At 41.2% G+C, this 18337-nt stretch overlaps 1 protein-coding gene across 3 annotated transcripts in view; it reads left to right on the plus strand.

Moving 5' to 3' along the window:
- Positions 1-18337, plus strand: part of LOC115135426 (G protein pathway suppressor 2-like) — a 39498-nt gene that overhangs the window by 10703 nt on the left and 10458 nt on the right. For all 3 annotated transcript variants that reach the window (XM_029670110.2, XM_029670108.2, XM_029670111.1), the window contains 6 exons: positions 101-180; positions 2061-2238; positions 2556-2639; positions 7372-7448; positions 7667-7762; positions 8053-8136. In XM_029670110.2, the coding sequence (XP_029525970.1) occupies positions 101-180; positions 2061-2238; positions 2556-2639; positions 7372-7448; positions 7667-7762; positions 8053-8136 (599 nt within the window). The remainder of the gene's footprint in view (positions 1-100; positions 181-2060; positions 2239-2555; positions 2640-7371; positions 7449-7666; positions 7763-8052; positions 8137-18337) is intronic.

Consider the following 18337-nt stretch of genomic DNA (forward strand, 5'->3'; position numbering starts at 1 on the left):
AATTCACATAGATTTGATGTATCACAAGTTTGATTGTTAATACACACAAACTGTGTATTATCTTTCTCTCTGTCTCCTTCCTCTCTATATCTATGATCAGCGGGTCAAGTGAGTCACGGCCGCTCTGCTGCCCTGCTAGGAGAACGGAGTAAACAGCTCTTCCAGTCCCCTGTCCTTCCGGTGAGTGAGCAGACTTCTTAATATAAACGCATGTAAAGTGTTGGTCCCATGTTTCATGACCTGAAATAAAAGATCCCAGAAATGTTCCATATGCACAAAAAGCATATTTCTCTCTATTTTGTGCACAAATTTGTTTACATCCCTGTTAGTGAGTGTTTCTCCTTTGCCAAAATAATCCATCCACCTGACAGGTGTGGCATATTAAGAAGCTGATTGAAAAGGATGATCATTACACAGGTGCACTTTGGGCTGGGTACAATATAAGGTTTTGTTACAAAACACAATGTCACAGATGTCTCAAGTTGAGGGAGAATGCAATTGGCATGCTGTGACTGCAGGAATGTTCACCAGAGCTGTTGCCAGAGAATTTAATATTCATTTCCCTTCCATAAGCTGCCTCCAACATCGTTTTTGAGAATTTGGCAGACCACGTGTAACCACGCCAGCCCAGGACCTCCACATCTGCCGCCTTCACCTGCGGGATCATCTGAGACCAGCCACCCAGACAGCTGATGAAACTGGGTTTGCACAGCCAAAGAATTTCTGCACAAACTGTCATAAACGGTCTCAGGGAAGCTCAATTGCGAGCTCGTCATCCTTACCAGGGTCTTCACCTGACTGCAGTTCGGTGTTGTAACCGAGTTCAGTGGGCATATGCTCACGTTCAATGTTCACTGGCATGCTGGAAAAGTGGATGAATCCTGCATTTAACTGTACTGGGCAGATAGCAGACAATGTGTATGGTGTCGTGTGGGCGAGCGGTTTCCTGATGTCAACATTGTAAACCGAGTGCCCCATGGAGGTGGTGTTATGAAATGGGCAGGCATAAACCTCTAACAACGAACACAATTGCATTTCATCGATGTCAATTTGAATGCACAGAGATACCGTGACAAGATCCTGAGGCCCGTTGTCGTGCCGTTTATGCCCTGCTATCACCTGAAGTTTTAGCATGAAAATGCATAGCCCCATGTCGCAAGGATCTGTACACACTCCTGGAAGCTGAATATGTCCCAGTTGTTCCGTGGCCTGCATACTCACCAGACATGTCACACATTGAGCATGTTTGGGATGCTCTGTATCGACGTGTATGACAGTGGGTTCCAGTTCCCGCCAATATCCAGTAACTTCGCACAGCCATTGAAGAAGAGCGGGACAACATTCCACAGGCCACAATCAACAGCCTGATCAACTCTATGCAGAGGAGATGTGTTGCGCCGCATGAGACCAATAGTGGTCACACTAGATACTGACTGGTTTTCTGATCCACGCCCCAACACATCTGTAAACAGTATGTACATTCTTGAAGCCCACAGGCGTTGTGACATTACTCCATTCATGGCAGACTTATCACCGCGATGTGTATGTGTGCATGAGCGTTTGAGTGAAGGAGTGTGTGTATGTTTTGAAAAGGAAATAAGAGGTTTTATTTTATTTTTTCGTTTATGTTGTATATACTGGTACTCCATGTTTTTTATAGCCACAAGGACAGTGTGGCTGTATTCCCAGTCATGTGAAATCCATAGATTAGGGTCTAATGAATTTATTTCAATTGACTGATTTCCTTATATGACCTGTAACTCAGTGAAATCTTTGAAACTGTTAAATGTTGCCTTTATCTTTTGGTTCAGTGTCGAAATGGGGTTCTTAGGGTTTGGCCTCAACCACCTTAGTCAGTGTATGCAGCGGGCACTTGTTCCTGTTGATTATAATTAGGACTTCAGTGACTTGAGGAATGACTGGGGACACAAGATGCCCTAGTTGTTGTACTTAATTGTTCTATACTTTATTTAGTTCAGGCTTGAATGTAATAACTATATAATATATGCAATTCCAGTACACTGAATGCCTGAAAACGTGTCCTGTATGTTGTTTGACAGGGGCGTCACTACCAGAGCCAGCCAGGGATGAGCTCCGGAGGCTTGGAGCACGGGCAGTATGCATCCAGCCAGGCAGCCCATGGCCCCTACGGCCAGCTCACCCAGGCACAGCACGGCACTCCCTTCGCCCCCAGCCAGTCTGTCCCTGTCAGTTACGCCAGCAGCTCACAGCTCAGAGGTAACCGGTTTGAATTTTTAATGTAATTGTTATTTCAGAGACGTGTTGTCTATGTGAGATGCTAAAGCAAATCATTTTGTCTGGTAGCCTGCTCCCAGATCTGTTGTCTTGCCCGCTCCTATTGTCATTGTAATGCCAAGCATGTTTGACAACGATCAATGGAGTTGTCGAGATGGCACAAACGGATCTGGGAACAGGTGTTGAATCTTTATGTTGTTTCAAGGTGACCATGTTGCGGTTATTATGAGAATGAGATACCTAATGTTTGTGCATGCTTCATTCATAAACCCCATCGCTATGTCCCTTCTTGTGTCCAGGTGCCTCAGCCTTCCAGGCCATGCAGTACCTGCCTCAACAGCAGCAGGGCTACGCTGTACACAGCCACTTTACATCTCAGCCAGGTACCTTTCACCTGTGTGTCTGTGTCTACTAAAATCTATATGTTGTTGTAGGCCCTGTTGTGATTGTGGCACAGTATGTTTTTAAGAAGGTTTGTGCGTAAAGGCGCTGGGATGGCTTGGTGTACTGACTGCACCTAGGACTCTGTCAGTAATTGAATAACCATAACTGATGTTTATGGATGATGTCCGCCATGAAAATTAAACAACCTAAAAAAAAAACGTTTAAATAGGCCTGTATTGATTTTTTATTAACTTTTTATCAACTTTTTGATGTAGGTGAACTTGACCTAATAGCGGGAGTGTTTACTAATGATGATAAGCATTTGATTTGCTAACTTCGTCTACATCTCCTCCTTTTCCCAACTGTCGTTGGATACTCGAGCAGCTAATCCGCTAGATGCATGGGGGTGGAGAAGTGCTAGCGTATATGCTTCAGTAAAAAAAATTTTTTTTAGTTTGTGTGGATAAGTAAATAAATCTGTTTTTAAAAACAGGTTGGATGTGTCTGACTATTAATTACTCAACAGCAGTTGACAAGTTTGTTCTGGCTCTGAGGCCTATAATGTGCTAATGTGTCAAATGGACAATGTGCAAATCCTATCCAACCTGGCATAGTATCATTTGATACGTAGTCTTCTCTTAATTTGTAGACTAATCAACGCTGATAAATAGGCTGTGTTGCGTGTATTTGTTTCTAGGTTAATGATGGTCAGTTTCGCCTGGTTGTCTTCCCTTCGTACGTTCCTTGTCAATTCATGATCTTATAGCCTACTTTCGGAAAGAATAAGGTAGTCCTAGGTTTTTTCATACGTTTTAAGAAAATATTTTTTTTTTGCTCTTGTCTGACATAAGCTGGTGGCTTTGATTGACAGGTCCTTTTACGGGGTGGTGCGCGTGTGAGTTCGCTGATTTTCTCTCTATAGGCCTATATGTCCATTCAGAAGGTTTCTTAAAGTAGCCTGTCTAGTCTTCTATCTGTAATGAAAATTGAACGCTCCGGTCATAATTGAATCTTGTTAAAGGCCATTTCTCACCAAGTCTGTTATTGTTGTCCGAATAATTAGGAAGAAAAAAATAAATACGTGCACGTCTTGTTTATGATGGTGTTCACACCAATTGCGAAATATCGTCCTGCCACAATCCGTCAATTATTTATCCGGAACAGGTTAGATTTTCGTGTCTCTTTCAAATACGAAAATAATCTGTTGTCCAATATAATTTGTTATCAGGGACACTGCCGCTGACAGGTCTTTTGGGTTCAATGTGTGAATTCATGAACAAATGAATTTCTCAGACTTTTTAACGTTTGCAATGCATCAGTTAAGCTATTTATCAATTCAATGGGATCATGTCACACCAGATCTAGGCTACATACACTTTGTTCTCACCAGTTCATTGCTAACGCTGCAGCCTATTTTATATCCATTCAGCAAGCAAGACGATTGATCAATGCTTCTCTTCTCGAATAGGCCTATTAGTTTTAGAAATTGCTCGAAATAAGTTACATTGCTCGTTCAAGAGCTAGAGAGAGAGGGATGAGATGGGCCAGTGGAGTTGCCAGTAGAGATGTGTGAATTGCCCAAGAAGGGAACAGTGAAGGAGACAGATGTGTAAGTTAGAAGTGGATTGATTTATTAATGCATCATTTGTATAGCCTCTATACAGTATTGGGCTATACGTTATAGGCCTGCTAAAGTAAATCTTGGCGACCCTAAAAGACAATGAAAAAATACCTTTTATCAATAAGTGGTTGCTCAGATTTAATTAAAGCACTCAAATTAAAATCTAGTGTCAACATAACCACCCATTGCTTCAATAAAATTGATCAAGGGCTGATCATTAGGCTATGGACAGGTTGCATACATGTTTTACATTTTCTTATGGTTATCAATTTCATCTTTATGCCTATCACAGCTGTCTCTATATTCCCCTTTTAAAACATTCCTCGTCAATTTATGATGGGCTACGTTGTTTTAGCATTGTCCTATAATGTAGACAATTTTTTTTGATATCCCACAGAAAGGATTTGAAGTTAAGGCAAGGTTTTTAGTATGTCTTTGGGAAGGGACAAATGTGATTTGCTTATGCGTCTGAAGGAGATGCGCTGCAGACAGCTCGATTGATGGGTCCTTTTAGGTGGGTGGTGTGCATGTATGAGTTCACCAATTCCTTATGTCCATTCATACAGTTTACTACATTTGGCCAAGCCTGTCTGGACTTCATCTCTTTTAATCAGATAGAAAACAACAACCTATGTCTTGTTGCAGGGTCAGCATATGTGCAGGGAATGACGACAGGTGCCAGTTTTGCGTTTCCTCTCATTAAATGTGGTGCAACTGAATGAAACGTAGCCCAGCTCTCTTCAAGATTCATCCTACAGGATGCATAGCCTATATTATAATATTTTCAGCAGCGCATTATTTTTCCAGTAGTATATGATTGTTCTCTAGGTACTGTGTCCTCTTGCTACTTTGAACAAAATATTGCCACATAGAATGATCGCAGAAGCATTGGTGACGTTGTGCGAATTGTTTGGGAAAAGTGGAGGGAAAAACGCGATGGGCTTGATGTGAGTGGTTTAGTGCGACAAAATTGGAATCTATATTTTTTGTGGAATTCCTCTCCAATCGGACTTTTCTTAATTTGTATACTAGATTAATATTTCGAGGTAATAACTTGAATAATAATAACGAAGTGTAATGATAATAGTAAAGTTGCAGAGAAAAGCCTCCTCTCTTTTCAGTCTGATATGCCTAATCCTCCCCCCAACGGTTATGTTGGTGACATGTACATTGGCCTGGCCAATTACCTTAACCTCAAATTCCAAGACTGTAACAGCCCTAGACGATAAATATGTCTGGGACAGTTCAAAACAGACATTCGGACAGTTGTGGGACTATGGTCCAGGAAAAAAATTCAACACAAAGATGAGGCCAATGAAACGGCTCACAATATTTAGCTTAAAAGTTGATAAACCATGAATAATTCACATAAGCGCAGCAATGTGTTTACTCGTCTCGGCCATGTATGTGAATGTTCCAAAACGCTATTATGCGAAAACACCATTCTCAAACGTGCACCTGATGCGAGCGATTTAAAAAAAAAAAAAATTTTTAAAATTTTTATTATATTTTTTAAAATTTTTAAAAATATTTTATTTTTAGAATGCGACAGAGATGGATATAATAGTAGGAATTTACAAAGAGGGAATAAATGAAGATGCAACAATAGGATTGTGCCTTCCTGCCTTTGGACAGTAGAAGAAGAAATGCTGGTTTCAATGGCAAATCAGGAAATCTTTGCTTTTTTCTATAATCGGATTTTGGCTGTAGGCTATGTAAAACGTCCAGGTTTCAAATAATTATATGGCTGGCTAGGTTATGGAAATGTGTATTAGAATATCATTCCAATGTTGGGCAAATAGGCCTATTAGAATGCACATTTTACTCTCTCAGCCTGTCTGCGTGCCCACCGGCCCAGAGCTGAGGCTATGGCTATCTACTATGGTATTCTAGAGAATATGGTTGGATGTCCCTGACCTGAACCGAATGCACGCTGGAAAATGTGCAATGTATTTCTGCCTTGCTCGACAACGCTGCTGGACTGGGGGCTGTGCATGCACACGGGAAGAGCTGAGTAACCAATTTAATTTTTTAGAAGCGCAGTGCACAGGCATAAATGTTTGTTTTAATTTAATTGAAACGGAAGTCTACTGAAGTGAGACTTTGTCCTTGTGTTCCTTGGCTAATTATATAGTTTTGTTCACCAGCTAGGTTGTTTTTCAATGTTTTGAGTTTCAACTGCTAGGGAGAAGCAATGTGGATACTAGTCAGACTCAATCTCACAGGCGAAAACATGCATTACTACGGTAAACATTTTAAGTCTCTGTTTAAAAGACTTAGGTCACAAAATGTTTTATGAAATTAAACAATATAACACACTACTTCTTGCTACTAACACATGTTTTAGAAACATTACAAAGCGTGCTCATCTGTATTTTTTTTAAAAATGTTTTGTTGGTGTAATTTTAGAGATTTAATTTTATCTGGGCTGGTAAAAATCTGAATACCTGTCACAGTGGCTGGTGTACCAAAAAGTACATTTTAGTCCCTGGCTGTTAGCAGGTGGTGGCGCTCAATCAGGTCAAGGTGACCATTCTTCACTGACTGAAGAGGGAGGGTGAAGCGGAGAAAGTGAAGGCTGCGGAACACACGCTCACACACACGCCGTTCTTTATTGTATGTTGTTGTTTAAGGGGGCAGCTGCTGGTGGAATGTAATGTCTTAAGTTTATTCCGTAACCAGTTCACAATAACATTGTTTGTTCTCTCTTAGATATATTGTATACATGTGGTTAGCATGTTCAGTTAATCAATTGTAATTTATTAATAATGTAATGGATGTTTGCCTGTGTTCATTCAAAAAAAGAAAAGTTTTTTTTCTTAACAAATTAACTTGATGTAGTATAGACTCTCTGTATTTGTCTCAGAAATACACCAATTAATTTAAAAGCACTGCAAAAGACCCATGTTGGCATATCAAAAAAAAAATTAAAAACTATTTTAATTTTGGGACAGTTCAAGATCAGTTTGGGACAGTTGAAATTGCACTTCCAGATGGTACCAGGATGGTGAGGAAATAAAGTTAGTCGCATGCTCTGCCTAAACTACTACTCACTTCTCTTGCTTCCCTCCATTTTTCTCTTTTAAACATATTCTGTATTTTGTCACCAGGATTTATCCCTAGTGCTGGGATCCCTCTACAGAAGCAACTGGAACATGCCAATCAACAATCTGGCTTCACTGACTCTGTGAGTTTGTTGGGCCCCTTATAGAGTGGAAGAGTAGCATTGCACACAATTAAATAATATGGTGTTAAGCGTTATAAACCATACAGTGTTCAAACAAACCTTTTTAGAGGTTCATCACAAGCAGTGTACTGTATCTGTTTGTGGACGGGCTGTCTGTGGTTAACTCACACGTAACTGTCCGTTAATCTTTGTCTGCTGTGTTTTTGTGGTGGTTTCAGAGTGCTCTACGGTCCGTGCACCCTCAGGCTCTTCATGCCAGTGCTGCAGGCCTGCTGCCTACCCCCTCCCTCACAGTGCAGATCCCTCCTGCCAAGGTAAGGCCAACCCTCTTTACCCACCTGCCCTGGGTCGTCTTCATTAGGACAAAAGTAGCAAAATGTTTTGCAATGAAGAACGAAACAAGTGTTTCTTATTGGACCGGTGTAGTTAGTACCTCTCCATTTCACTCAGTTTTCTTCCATTTTGTGCCTAATAAATACAACCCTGCTATATGTACTACCCTCTTCCCTCTGGTATTACACACACCACAAAGCCACTTAGTCAGTTATCCTTATCAATTCATAACGTCATGTCTTCCTTTCTTTCTCCTGTTCTGTGTGAATAGTCTGGCTTGCCATACACCCATCCCCCCCGTCCAGCTTCTCCAGGAAGCTTCACTCATGGAACTCCTCCACAGCAGTCTCACCCAGTGAGTATCCTATCACTAGGGCCTGGAGTTTTGGTTGATGATATGTAGCACTGTGCTTTTACCGGTATTTCCAGCCTTATTCTGCTAGTGACGCAGCTGTCAGAAAATTCTAGGAAATTATATTTGACACAAGCTGTTTCCAATCAATCAATGGCTGGATGTACACGCGTGTTTTGCGGGGGTTCCCCTGATCCAGGGGAGGCGTAGTTCTGCGAATACATTTTTTTTTGGCAAGGAACTCTTTTTGTAGATCAGTGATTCTGCACCTTACTTTGCTCAAACTGATCCTCTCCAACTGACTCAATTTCTGGTCATCGGTGGGTATAAAAATGGGGCAGTTAAAATGGAGAGTCAATGAAACCAACCATGGAAGGAGAAAGAAAAGTGCCAAAATAAGAATATAGCTTTAAGAAAAAGTATGCGCCAATACTCCACAGGGACGCTCTTTGCAGATGACGACAATATATTCAGCCAAACATGCAACTTAGCATTAGCTCGTAAACACAAAGACAGGATAGACGGACATCTGAAATAACATTACGCTGTCTCATAAGAATTCTAGGACTACTGGCCAAGATCGTTTAGTCAGGTGGGTGGTCCTGGAGGATATGGTGGAGGGTTTCGCAAGTGCCAACATCTCTCTAGAAAAAGTTGATAACCCCGAAATGCGCGCATTCATTAAATATAAACATGTGAAAAACAGAGGCACAGTCCCTAGGTGGAGCCAACTCAGGAGTCGACATCTACCAAAGGTAGCCACAAAACACGAAGAGGAACTAAAACTGACACACTGGACGAATCAATTGACACTGGATCAATATGTTCATATTTTGATTGTCTTGCAAGGAGAGCTGGGTGAAGATTGAAAAGTTGTTCTGGCTGATAGTGTATTTATAGGGAGTGCACTATTCAACACTGTCTGAACGTATTAAAACATGTCTACAATATTATGAGGTTGATTTTAAAAAGATAACTCGATTTGTGTCAGACAATTCAAGATGCATGGTGAATTCATGCAATTACATTCTGTGGGGGTTGTTATCAAATTGTTGCGTTTGACTGGCAATACCCGTGTTGTGGCTCTTGCCAGCAATATCTGGCAAACTCATTTCCCAGAGGTTGACAAACTTGCTGCAGTCATCAATAACATCTTCAAACATTGCCCAGGAAGAAAGCTTAGATAGAAAGAGCATCTCAGAGACCCATTACAGAAACAAGTTCCCCTCTGCTGACACAGCTTCCTCCCGAGCCATGTAAAACCCGATGGGGTACCTGGTACAAAGCTGTCGGATATCATTCAGAGAGTACCTGCACTTTTACTCATGATTTGTGGAGGCGGAGAAGCAGAGAAGTTGTTGGTTAACTCTGAGGGTTTGCAGAAGCAACTTTCTCTAATTGCTTAACATGCAAAGAGCCTAATAGACCTCATCCAGTGGTTTGAGAGACACATCCAGAATTCATCTCACCTACAATAAAGTCAAAACAGAACTAGCAGTCATTGACACATAAGGTACACTGCACAGACCAGACAGTTAACTGTAAATGTGTGGATACATTTAATCAGGTCAAAGAAACTCAACTCCATATTATAACCCGGTTTACTCTGAAAATAGTTTCAATCAATCAGCTCATACATTTCTCAAGGCAATACAGAATTTAAAAAAATCCCCCAACAAGTGGTCAGTTGGAAGGTAAGCAGTCTGCGGTTATCTTCTGTTTCAAATTTCACCAGAGAATATTAGAACTGGACCAATACACACACCAGGCAAAACCAAACCGCAGCGAAATTAATCCGTTCTGGAAAAGCTCTGCAAATGTACAATTACAAATATCTCTCTGTTTCAAACAATTCCGTTGATGTTGAAAGAACCGCGTCATCGTATGGTCAAGTATTTATTCACCAGTGCCAATCATTATCGGTTATTATCAATTAGCGTAACCATACTAAAACTCTATTCACATGTGCTAGCCTAGGTTACGTTATTCTTTCTTTATGTTTTTTTTAATGCTTTAGAATGTTATGTAGGCTAAGGTTGAGACTGTGTCGTCTGTTATCGTGATTTCCTCTCCATTTTTAAGTTTTTACATGAATTTCTATAGTGAATGAAAAATGTATATAGATTTCTTTTAATCAAATGTGTATTTACGTTGCATTCGGGAAGTATTCAGACCCCTTCACTTTTCCCACGTTTTGTTACCTTACAGCCTTATTCTAAAATGGATTAAATTAAAAATCCTCAATCTACACACACTACCACATAATGACAAAGCGAAAACAGGTTTAGACATTTTTGCAAATGTATAAAAAAAATTAAAGAATACCGTATTTTCATAAGTATTCAGACCCTTTGCTATGAGCCTCACCTGAGCTCAGGTGCATCCTGTTTCTATTGATCATCCTTGAAATGTTTCTACAACTTGATTGGACTCCACCTGTGGTAAATTCAATTGGTCAGTGTGTGTGTGTGTACACAGTGCACGTCAGAGCAAAAGCCATGATGTCGAAGGAATTGTCCATAGAGCTTCAAGACAGGATTCTGTCGAGGCACAGATCTGGGGAAGGGTACCAAAACATTTATGCAGCATTGAAGGTCCCCAAGAACACAGTGGCCTCCATAATTCTTAAATGGAAAAAGTTTGGAACCACCAAGAGTCTTACTAGAGCTGGCCACCCGGCCAAACTGAGCAATTGGGAGAGAAGGGCCTTGGTCAGGGAGGTGACCAAGAACTCGATGGTCATTCTGACAGATCTCCAGAGTTTATGGTAGAGTGGCCAGACGGAAGCCACTACTCAATAAAAGGCACATGACAGCCCGCTTGGAGTTTTCCAAAAGGCATCTAAAGGACTCTCAGATCTTGAAACAGGATTCTCTGGTCTGATGAAACCCAGATCAAAGTTTTTGGCCCGAATGCCAAGTGTCCCGTCTGGAGGAAACCAGGCACCGCTCATCACCTGGCCAATACTATCCCTACGGAGAAGCATGGTGGTGGCTGCATCATGCTGTGGGGGTGTTTTTCAGCAGCAGGGACTGGGAGACTAGTCAGTGTCGAGGGAAAGATGAACGGAGTAAAGTACAGAGAGATCTTGCTGCTCCAGAGCGCTCAGGACCTCAGACTGGGACAAAGGTTCACCTTCCAACAAGCCAGCAACACTAAGCACCCAGCCAAGATGATGCAGGAGTGACTTCGGGACAAGTCTCTGAATGTCATTGAGTGGCCCGGACTTGAACCCGGTAGAACATCTCTGGAGATAGTTGATAATAGCTGTGCAGCGATGCTCCCCATCCAGCCTGACAAAGCTTGAGAGAATCTGCAGAGTAGAATGGGAGAAACTCCCCAAATACTGGTGTGCCAAGCTTGTAGCAGACTTGAGGCTGTAATAGCTGCCAAAGGTGCTTAAACAAAATACTGAGTAAATGTTCTGAATGCTTATGTAGTTTTTAATACATTTGCAAAAATAGAAATTGTATCAAAACGTGGAAAAAGTGAAGGGGTCTGAACTTCCCGAATGCACTGTAATTCAGCTTCATCTCAAGTTATAAAATTAATCTATGATTTTCAATGTGTTCGAGGGTGATTAAAAGATTGTCTAGGTATAGTAAAATGTCGTCCGCATATAATGAAATTAAGTCCTCAGTAGATTTGAGGGAAATTGGTGTTACTTTCGATTTGACGAATTGTCTGGGCCAGGGGTTCCATGGATAATAATAATAGCAGCTCTCTCACCTTGTCTGCTGCTTCTAGTGATTATAAAAGGAGCAGTGCAGATATTACCTGTTATAACTATGGCTGAGGGATTGGCATATACAGTGCCTTGCGAAAGTATTCGGCCCCCTTGAACTTTGCGACCTTTTGCCACATTTCAGGCTTCAAACATAAAGATATAAAACTGTATTTTTTTGTGAAGAATCAACAACAAGTGGGACACAATCATGAAGTGGAACGACATTTATTGGATATTTTAAACTTTTTTAACAAATCAAAAACTGAAAAATTGGGCGTGCAAAATTATTCAGCCCCCTTAAGTTAATACTTTGTAGCGCCACCTTTTGCTGCGATTACAGCTGTAAGTCGCTTGGGGTATGTCTCTATCAGTTTTGCACATCGAGAGACTGAAATTTTTTCCCATTCCTCCTTGCAAAACAGCTCGAGCTCAGTGAGGTTGGATGGAGAGCATTTGTGAACAGCAGTTTTCAGTTCTTTCCACAGATTCTCGATTGGATTCAGGTCTGGACTTTGACTTGGCCATTCTAACACCTGGATATGTTTATTTTTGAACCATTCCATTGTAGATTTTGCTTTATGTTTTGGATCATTGTCTTGTTGGAAGACAAATCTCCGTCCCAGTCTCAGGTCTTTTGCAGACTCCATCAGGTTTTCTTCCAGAATGGTCCTGTATTTGGCTCCATCCATCTTCCCATCAATTTTAACCATCTTCCCTGTCCCTGCTGAAGAAAAGCAGGCCCAAACCATGATGCTGCCACCACCATGTTTGACAGTGGGGATGGCGTGTTCAGGGTGATGAGCTGTGTTGCTTTTACACCAAACATAACATTTTGCATTGTTGCCAAAAAGTTCAATTTTGGTTTCATCTGACCAGAGCACCTTCTTCCACATGTTTGGTGTGTCTCCCAGGTGGCTTGTGGCAAACTTTAAACAACACTTTTTATGGATATCTTTAAGAAATGGCTTTCTTCTTGCCACTCTTCCATAAAGGCCAGATTTGTGCAATATACGACTGATTGTTGTCCTATGGACAGAGTCTCCCACCTCAGCTGTAGATCTCTGCAGTTCATCCAGAGTGATCATGGGCCTCTTGGCTGCATCTCTGATCAGTCTTCTCCTTGTATGAGCTGAAAGTTTAGAGGGTCTTGGTAGATTTGCAGTGGTCTGATACTCCTTCCATTTCAATATTATCGCTTGCACAGTGCTCCTTGGGATGTTTAAAGCTTGGGAAATCTTTTTGTATCCAAATCCGGCTTTAAACTTCTTCACAACAGTATCTCGGACCTGCCTGGTGTGTTCCTTGTTCTTCATGATGCTCTCTGCGCTTTTAACGGACCTCTGAGACTATCACAGTGCAGGTGCATTTATACGGAGACTTGATTACACACAGGTGGATTGTATTTATCATCATTAGTCATTTAGGTCAACATTGGATCATTCAGAGATCCTCACTGAACTTCTGGAGAGAGTTTGCTGCACTGAAAGTAAAGGGGCTGAATAATTTTGCACGCCCAATTGTTCAGTTTTTGATTTGTTAAAAAAGTTTGAAATATCCAATAAACGTCGTTCCACTTCATGATTGTGTCCCACTTGTTGATTCTTCACAAATAATACAGTTTTATATCTTTATGTTTGAAGCCTGAAATGTGGAAAAAGGTTGCAAAGTTCAAGGGGGCCGAATACTTTCGCAAGGCACTGTAGTATTTTAATCATATTAATGAAATTGGGAGCCAATTCACAAAGTACCAGTCAGAATTTTGGAAACCTACTCATTCAAGGGTTTTTATGAATTTTATGAAGACATCAACACTATGAAATAACACATATGGAATCATGAAGGAACCAAAAAAATGTAAACAAATCAAAATGTATTTTAGATTCTTCAAAGTAGCCACCCTTGACAGCTTTGCACAGTTTTGGCATTCTCTCAACCAGCTTCAATGAGGAATGCTTTTTCAACAGTCTTGAAGGAATTTCCACACATACTGAGCAATTGTTGGCTGCTTTTCCTTCACTCTGTAGTCCAACTCATCCCAAACCATTTCAATTGGGTTGAGGTTGGTTGATTGTGGATTGTGCAGAACTTCATCACTCTCCTCCTTGGTTAAATATCCCTTACACAGCCTGGAGGTGGGTCATTGTCCTGTTGAAAAACAAATGATAGTCCCACTAAGTGCAAATCAGATGGGATGGGGTATCACTGCAGAATGCTGTGGCAGCCATGCTAGTTCAATGTGCCTTGAATTCTAAATAAATCACTGTCACCAGCAAAGCACCCCCACACCATAACACCTCCTCAATGCTTTACAGTGGGAACCACACATGGAAGATCATCCCTTCACCTACTCTGTGTCTCACAAATACACAGCAGTTGTAACCAAAAATCTCAAATTCGGACTCATCAGACCACAGGACAGATTTCCACCGGTCTAATGTCCATTGCTTGTGTTTCTTGGCCCAAGCAGGTCTCTTCTTCTTATTGGTGTCCTCTAGTAATGGTTTTGCAACAATTCGACCATGAATACCTGATTTCACATAGTTTCCACTTAAGTTGATGTTGAGATGTGTCTGTTACTTGAACTCTGAAGCATTTATTTGGGCTGCAATCTGAGCTGAGGTTAACTCTAATGAACTTATTCTCTGCAGTAACTCTGGGTCTTTCTTTCCTGTGGCGGTCCTCATGAGAGCCAGTTTCATCATAGCGCTTGATGGTTTTTGTGACTGCACATGAAGAAACGTTGAAAGTTCTTGAAATGTTCCCCATTGACTGACCTTCATGTCTTAAAGTAATGATGGACTGTCGTTTCTCTTTTCTTATTTGAACTGTTCTTGCTATAATATGGACTTGGTCTTTTACCAAATAGGGCTCTTCTGTATACCACCCCTACCTTGTCACAACACAACTGATTGGCTCAAACACATTAACATCTCTAGGGTATGTGGGGTAGGGTACCTGGCCAACATCCAGTGAGATTGCAGAGCGCCAAATTCAAATACAGAAATACTCATTATAAAAATTCAGGAAAGATAAAACTATTTTACATAGGTTTAAAGATGAACTTCTTGTGAATCCAACCACTGTGTCAGATTTCAAAAATGCTTTACGGCGTAAGCATACCTTACAATTATTTGAGAACATAGCCCAGCAGACAAATCATTACAAACAGTAACCAGCCAAGTAGAAGAGTTACACAAGTCAGAAATAGAGATACAATTAATCACTTACCTTTTGATGATCTTCACGTTTGCACTCAGAAGACATTAATTTATTCAATAAATGTTCCTTTTGTTCGATCAAGTCTCTCTTTCTCTCCGAAAACCTCTGTTTTGTTCGCATTTTCTTCAGTAATCCACAGGCTCAAACGCATTCACAACAGGCAGACAAACGATTTGGATTTTATCTGTAAAGTTCATAGAAACGTCAAACAATGTTTATATTCATCCTAAGGTTGTGTTTAACCTAAATAATTGATAATATTTCATCCGGACAATAACGTTGTCAATATAAAAGGTAAACAAGGAAGGCACTCTCTCGGTCGTGCGCATGAAATAGCTCTGTGATACGGCAGGGTCCACTCATTCAGACTGCTCTTACTCCCTCATTTTTCAGAGTACAAGCCTGAAACAATTTCTAAAGACTTGACATCTAGTGGAAGGCATAGGAACTGCAATTTGAGGTTGTGGACAGGTGTCTTTTTATACTGATAACAAGTTCAAACAGGTGCCATTAATACAGGTAACGAGTGGAGGACAGAGGAGCCTCTTAAAGAAGAAGTTACAGGTCTGTGAGAGCCAGAAATCTTGCTTGTTTGTAGGTGACCAAATACTTATTTTCCACCATAATTTGCAAATAAATTCATAAAAAATCCTACAATGTGATTTTCTGGATTTTTTTTCTCTCATTTTGTCTGTCATAGTTGAGGTGTACCTATGATGAAAATTACAGGCCTCTCATCTTTCATCTTCCCCACTGTATATAGGGCAGCAGCCTCTAAGGTGCAGTGTTGAGGAACCGGGTGGTAGCCGGCTAGTGATAGCAATTTAACAGTCTGACGGCCTTGAGATAGAAGTTGTATTTCAGTCTCTCGGTCCCAGCTCTGATGCACCTGTACTGACCTCACCTTCTGGATGATAGCGGGGTAAACAGGTCATGGCTTGGGTGGTTGATGTCCTTGATAATTCTTTTGGCCTTCCTGTGACATTGGGTGTTGTAGGTGATGCGTTGGGCAGACAACACCACCCTCTAGAGAGCCATGCGGTTGTGGGCGGTGCAGTTGCTGTACCAGGCGGTGATACAGCCCATCCTTTTGTGATCTGTAAAAGTTTGTGGGAGTCTTAGGGGTCAAGCCAAATTTATTCAGCCTCCTGAGGTTGAAGAGGTGCTGTTGCGCCTTCTTCTCCACACTGTCTGTGGGTGGACCATTTTAGATCATCAATGATGTGTATGCCGAGGAACTTTAAGCTTTCCACCTTCTCCACTGCGGTCCCGTCAATGTGCATAGGGGCGTGCTCCCTCTGCTTTTTCCTGAAGCCCACTATCAGCTCCTTCGTTTTGTATTCCCAGTCACCTTGCAATGGTTAAATGCGGTGGTTCGTGCTTTCGGTTTAGCTTGATTTCTGCCATCTATCCACGGTATCTGGTTTGGTTAGGTTTTAATAGTCAGTGGGAACAACATCCCCTATACGCTTCCTGAGGAACTCTGTCACTGAGTCCGTTTATACATCAGTGTTATTCTATGAGGCTACCCGGTACATATCCCAGTCCGCGTGATCAGAACAATCTTGAAGCATGGATTCCGATTGGTCAGACAAGCATTGCATAGACCTTAGCACGGACTTACTGTTTGAGTTTCTGCCTATAGGAAGGGAGGAGAAAAATGGAGTCGTGATCAGATTTGCCGAAGGGAGGGCGGGGGAGGGCCTTGTAGGCATCCCGGAAGAGAGTGTAGCAGTGGTCGTGTGTTTTCCCAGCGTGAGTACTACAGTGAATGTGTTGATAGAACTTCGGTACCGTTTTCTTTAAAATTGCTTTGTTAAAATACCCAGATAGAAGAAATGCAGCCTCAGGATATGTTGTTTCCAGTTTGCATAAAGTCCAGTGTAATTCCTTGAGGGGGAATATACACAGTTGTGACTAACCGAAGAGAATTCTCTTGGGAGGTAATATGGTTGCCATTTTTAGCTGATAAATAAATGACATAGGTCATTAACAGCTGGTTTCTAAACAACTATGGACTGCAGGATACCATTATTACAATATTCATTTGTATTTCTGTATTTAACCAAAAAGTCATTTCTGACCAAATGACTTATGGTGCAAAATTTGAAATTGTGTTTTTTTACATTGGATAAAAGTAGAAACTCCGAGCTAGAAAATTATATCATACACCACAGTTGAGCAACAATGGGAAAGTAATTCTGCTTTGAAAGTTGATTAACTTGTAACCTCACTTTTGAGAAAATGGCCCTTGAATGTTATGGTACCTACCGGAGAGCTCTTCTTTGTCTACACACATTCAGCATCATTCTCACCCTCTTAAGCTTTAGACCCACCCATCTCTTTAAGGATTCACATGTGAAACTATGTACTAAACAACCAAAGCTTTCCAAGAATAAAGGTTGGTTTATAAATTTCATCTCTAGTTCCAGAGTGTGCTCTGGGCGTTCGTAAACTCAGAGCGTTGTCAGATTGGCCGTTCGTAAATTCAGTGTTTCGCTCTCGGAGTGTTCAGAGCGCACACTGGGTTGAGGGGTTGATCCGAGCGTTCTGACCTAACAAGCAGTCATGCACCCAAGCTAACTGGCTAACGTTGGCTAGCTTGCTAGCTAATTCCATACACAAAAGAGAGAACAGCTCATTCTGACCAATTTACTTGCCCTAACAGAGCTGGTTAGGGTGTTTTTATGTTAGCCAGAGTGTTGGTGACTGCGACTCTGCTGCTGGTAACAATTTAATTACACTTTTTTTGCCAACGTTTACTGGCACAGGCCATATTCAACGGGTGTTGAGCGTTTGTAAATTCGTCAGTTATTCTGCACTCTGGCAGTCTCAGATGAGAGTGCTCTGAAATCGGAGTAGATAGCCAGAGCGGATTTACCAGTTACGTCTATCGACAGTTGTCGCAATGACATCATAAACATTCTATTTTAATAGTTACTTCCATAGTGGAGTCTTTTTGTTTAGACATTGGCTAAACAATGAACCATAATCCCAACTCCTGTTACTACTCTTCATGAATCTGCAGGTAGCTAACCAACCAGGTTCAATGTTAGCTAGCTAACATTAGGCTATAACTAACAATGCAAATGGCTCTGAGAAATGAATAATATTACTACACAGATCATACATGTAACGTTAGCTAGCTAGCTAACAGTACATTTTCACTTCAACTGAAATCGACTTTCTGACAAAATTAGAAGCGTGTAATATCTAAAAATGTAGCTAGCTAGACTCTTACCTGGATGGACGCTTCTC

Source organism: Oncorhynchus nerka, linkage group LG10 (assembly GCF_034236695.1).
Source record: "Oncorhynchus nerka isolate Pitt River linkage group LG10, Oner_Uvic_2.0, whole genome shotgun sequence".
Classification (NCBI taxonomy): Eukaryota; Metazoa; Chordata; class Actinopteri; order Salmoniformes; family Salmonidae; genus Oncorhynchus; species Oncorhynchus nerka.